The sequence below is a fragment of the Gymnoscopelus microlampas genome (assembly GCF_963454915.1).
Source record: "Gymnoscopelus microlampas genome assembly, chromosome: 8".
Classification (NCBI taxonomy): Eukaryota; Metazoa; Chordata; class Actinopteri; order Myctophiformes; family Myctophidae; genus Gymnoscopelus; species Gymnoscopelus microlampas.
This window is the reverse complement of record NC_139945.1, coordinates 1,081,724-1,086,723: the sequence shown is the minus strand read 5'-3', so window position 1 is coordinate 1,086,723 and position 5,000 is coordinate 1,081,724. Positions and strand designations below refer to the sequence as shown.

At 42.1% G+C, this 5,000-nt stretch overlaps 1 protein-coding gene across 2 annotated transcripts in view; it reads left to right on the top strand.

Annotated features, from left to right (window-relative positions):
* relt (RELT TNF receptor) overlaps nt 1-5,000 on the top strand; it is a 52,833-nt gene that overhangs the window by 31,502 nt on the left and 16,331 nt on the right. For both annotated transcript variants that reach the window (XM_084063937.1, XM_084063936.1), the window contains exons 2-3: nt 4,028-4,102; nt 4,562-4,654. In XM_084063937.1, the coding sequence (XP_083920063.1) occupies nt 4,058-4,102; nt 4,562-4,654 (138 nt within the window). In that variant the 5' untranslated portion in view covers nt 4,028-4,057. The remainder of the gene's footprint in view (nt 1-4,027; nt 4,103-4,561; nt 4,655-5,000) is intronic.

Sequence of the window (5,000 nt, the reverse complement as noted above, 5' to 3'; positions counted from 1 at the left end):
ATGTGGTTATCATTTATTTCACACTGAGGGATCACAGATCACTACAGGTTGCGCAGTAGTTCCATGAACTCTAAATCGTTGTTTCTCAAAGTGGGGTCCGGGGACCCCCAGGGGTACCTGAGGGGGTTCCAGGGGGTCCCCAGCTAAATGATGGACAGGGACCAAATGGACCCTTATGAGTCTGTAACTCAGAGAGTGTGCAAATGGAACCAAATGGACCCTAACGGGTCCATTTGGTTCCATTTGTACACTCTCAGAGTTACATTAACGTTGATTTTACAATATGAATTGGGGTCCCAGAGATAGAAATGCCACTAAATGGGGGACCGTAGCCCTAATGCATGTCAAACTGGGGGTCCTTGAAATTAAAATGGTTGAGAATCACTGTTAGAGCCGTAAAAATCTTCTCTTATTGGGGTCCCTGGCTTATCTTTTCAAATGGGGGTCCGCGGGCTAATAAGTGTCAATTTTGGGGTCCTTGACATGAAAAAGTTTGAGAACCACTGCTCTAAATGACTTCATCATTATTATTATTATTATTTGTATTATTATTATTATGATAAAATGTTGAATTAACAAACTTTTTTAACATCCACTTTGCTGGTATATAGTAACTATATTGCATATAGACAGGTTTCCTGTTAGTAAACATGAGAGGATATGACCGTGCAGATCCGGGGGAAGCCTATAGAGGGCGCCATTACCCGCAGCAGCTCTGATCAAATGTCCATTCATAAAAGAAATGATCTTCACCGGGTTTAATGAAAGTAGATTAAATTATGCAGTTTGTAATACCTTGTTTACTGAATAAAAATGATTTGTCGGAAGTTGGATCTGTTTGTATATAATAGCAGCATTATGCCTATTATGCCTATAATAGCAAAATTATGGCTATCTAACTCCCGAACATAACAACAGAGTGAACGGCGCAACAATTCGTTTTCCCCGAGCATGCGCAGATTGCGCATTCTGCTCTGTGATGACGTCGCGCGGAAATCCGTCTATAGTTATAGCGTCAACTGCGTTTTCTGAAAAGCCATTGATATTATCATCTAACCCCGGTTTGTGTTTTTGTTTTACCATTGAAGAGCTGGTGCCATGGTTTTGCACTTTTTCTGTTTTTCACGTGTCTATGAGGTTGATAGAACTTCATTAAGCCCCCTGGTGGTGTTTTTATGGTGTTTTATGTCTTCTCTGACTATTTTGAGTTTCTTCCTGGAGGCTGAAACCTTGAGGGTCAAACGTGCCAATAGAGAAACAGCCCTTTAGTGACATAGTAAAAACATACCCTCCCCCTCATTATCATAACACAACAGGTGTGGGCATGAGGAGGAGGAGGGACTAGGACAGGTGGGTGGTGCTAAGGTGGTGGAGGAGGGGCTAAGGTGAGAACCAGGTATACTTAATGAACTGGAGGCGTGTCCACATAAATACATAATTGTAACACTTTCTGTACACCTTTTTGAAGTAGGGTTCTAGTAGGCCTATAACCATAATACCTGATGATTATGTTTTAGGGGGTGGGGGGAATCACGGCACCCCGTCTTTAAGCTAATAGAGCCTGCCTGCTCGCTCAGGGGATAAATTGAATCTCGACCAATCAGGTCAGAATGTGTGTCAGATCCCTGTGTCTAGTTGAGACACGACCTTTGACACGATCTAAATGTCTCAATAGAATGGGCAAAAGGCCCATCTCCTAATAGAAAATGCTGTTCACTCCCCTTTTAGTATAATGACCTGACTCCCTAGTGTGACTTAGGCCAAAATAGGCCTTTTTTGGCCTTTTCAAATAGCCTAGGTATAATATAGGGCTAAAGTGGTTAATGTATGTTTTATAATGTAATAATTTACGCGCGTGTGTGTGTGCGTGCGTGTGTGTGTGTGCGTGCGTGCGTGTTGTGTGGGTTGGTTGCACACCAGTGTGTGTCTGTGTTTTCTGTTCCGTTTATATGAGTTGTAATAATTAATTGCCGTTGTTTAGTTTAGCGTTAGCATTAGCGTTAGCGTGTGTGTGCGCGTGTGTTTTCATTGCATGTGCGTTTATGTCTGGGGAAACTATGCTATTTCTGTCTCTTTCCGACGACAACAAAAAAACACTCGGATTCAGGGATTATTATTATTTTATATATTTTGTTTTACCTCAGAATACCTTTCCTATGATGTCACTGTCTTTCTGCGGTCTCTGTGTGTCTGGATTCTATAAATATCACGACGTGTCATCATCATGTTTTCATCTCTGCTTCCAAACAGGATGTTGATATACTTCTGTAACCCTTCTGTGTACAGTAACTAAGTACATTTACCTGAGTCATGTACTTAAACAGATTAGTACTTTGTGTACAACACACAATGGACACAAGCACCGGGGAATCTTTGTGTTATTAATGCTTTTAGCATAACCAGATGACTGTACTATCTGTACTGTTAACAGTATTAATAATTCATTCATTCATGTTTAATTCATGAATGTAATAGTAGTAGTAATTGTTATTGTTGTCATCAAAAGCCAATTATTAATACAATGCCTTCATGTGTTATCATTGGAAACATAGACCTTAGCTTAGCGTGCTACCCTTTAACCATTGAATAACTATCATAGGTAAGAAAATACAACAAAATTAAAGTCTTTGATAAACATTCTAGAAAGAAATTACAAGACACAGAAGTCATTATAAAAGCTACAATCTGTAAGTAATGATATATTAGTAGTAAATGTCATTTTAAACATGTTTCTGGTAACAAATAGAATTGTAGATAATTCTACATTTTCGCTACATTAACAAATAGAAAAATTGCCCTATATTGCCCTGTGTAAAAAAGGCCTATTTTATACGTATGGCCGTTTGAAAACAGCAGATCTACAAGCTCACAACGCGTCGCATCGCGACGCGTTGTGAGCTTGTAGATCTGCTATTTTCAAACATTTTATCACTTTTACTTTTGGAACTTTAATTACATTTTGATACCAATACTTTTTTACTTTTACTCAAGTGTATGTTGAATTCCGGAGTATTACTTGTAACAGAGTATACTTCTACATTGCAGTGTTTGATTTTTGATACTTTTACTTAAGTAAAACATTTTTTTTTACTTTTCCCACCACTGGTAATTTGTATTTTTGAATACATGAGTATTTGAAGTATTTGAATACTTGAGTATTATTCTTTGTCCAGCACCATATGGTTAACTGAAATGTTTTTATTGTCGTGTTTCTGAAAAGGAAACACGACATGTTTACCTGCAATTATCTTTAACGAGGGGGAGGAGTCACTCGTTATGAATGAAAACATGCGACAGTAGAGGAGACAATTATTATTTCAGGTGTGTGTGTGTGTGTGTGTGTGTGTGCGTGCGTGCGTGTGTGTACGTGTGCGTGTGCGTGTGCGTTTGCGTGTGTGTGTGTGTGTGTGTGTGTGTGTGTGTGTGTATGTGTAAAAATAGCAGAAGGAAAACCTCAGGTTTCCATAAACAGTAGCTGACTCACGTTGAAGTGCTATTTATTCACTGCCTGTGTGTGTGTGTGTGTGTGTGTGTGTGTGTGTGTGTGTGTGTGTGTGTGTGTGTGTGTGTGTGTGTGTGTGTGTGTGTGTGTGTGTGTGTGTGTGTGCGTGCGCATGTGCGTGCGTGCGTGCGTGCGTGTCTGTGTGTGTGTGTGTGTGTGTGTGTGTGTGTGTGTGTGTGTGTGTGTGTGTGGTGTGCGTGCGTGCGTGCGTGCGTGCGTGCGTGCGTGCGTGCGTGCGTGCGTGCGTGCGTGCGTGCGTGCGTGCGTGCGTGCGTGCGTGTGTGTGTGCACGCATGGGACCAAAATATGACTCAGGTGTTTTCAGGAGTGTGAGTGTGTGAAGTGTACACATGGCCTCAAACTTCAAATTGAATGAGTCTGTGTCCCCCCCCCCCCCCCCCCCCCTGTGTGTGTGTGTGTGTGTGTGTGTGTGTGTGTGTGTCTGTGTCTGTGATTATGATAATTATTAATCATATGTTTATAATATGATCATATGTGTCATTCTGTATGTTTCATGTGTTTCAGATCATATGTTAATAGAAGAATATTTTGAAGATGACGAAGAACCACCTTTGCTGCTCTGCTCTCATCCTGCTCACGGTACGTGTGTGTGTGTGTGTGTGTGTGTGTGTGTGTGTGTGTGAGAGAGAGAGAGAGAGAGAGAGAGAGAGAGAGAGAGAGAGAGAGAGAGAGAGAGAGAGAGAGAGAGAGAGAGAGAGAGAGAGAGAGAGAGAGAGAGAGAGAGAGAGAGAGAGAGAGAGAGAGAGAGAGAGAGAGAGAGAGAGAGAGAGAGAGAGAGAGAGAGAGAGAGAGAGTCTATATTTAGGAGGGCAGCAGTGTAATCAGCGTTCCTCTTGGTTGGGTGTGACGTGTATTTAAATATTTCTATACACGCATATAGTCTTTAAAAAAAGTGTGGGCTCATCAGCTTATCTTCTCTGTGTGTGTGTGTGTGTGTGTGTGTGTGTGCGTGTGCGTGCGCGTGTGTGTGTGCGTGTGCGTGTGCGTGTGCGCGTGCGCGTGCGCGTGCGCGTGCGCGTGCGTGTGTGTGCGTTGCAGGTGTTGGGCTGTGTGGGGGCTGCAGCAGTGCGGTGCAGGTGGGGGGAGGGGTGTGTGTGTCTGCAGTGTCCCGCTGGACAGGAGCCTTCCAAGGTGAGAGCACACACACACACACACACACACACACACACACACACACACACACACACACACACACACACACACACACACACACTGAGTATAGTTTAGCTCTGGTCCAGACTCTCTAACACATTGGTTCTGAAAGGGTCCTTGGGGGGGTTCCAGGGGGTCCCCCGATTTTTTTTTTTAATATAGCATCACAATCATTTTAACCTTTTATACTGTGGCTATTCAAAAATAGCAGATATACAAGCTCATAGCGCGGCTGCTATTTTTTTTTTTTTTTTTTTTCGTAAAATCAGGGACATTTGTGCAAACAAATGTATGTATATTTTTAAGCGAGTATATGTAACTCAAA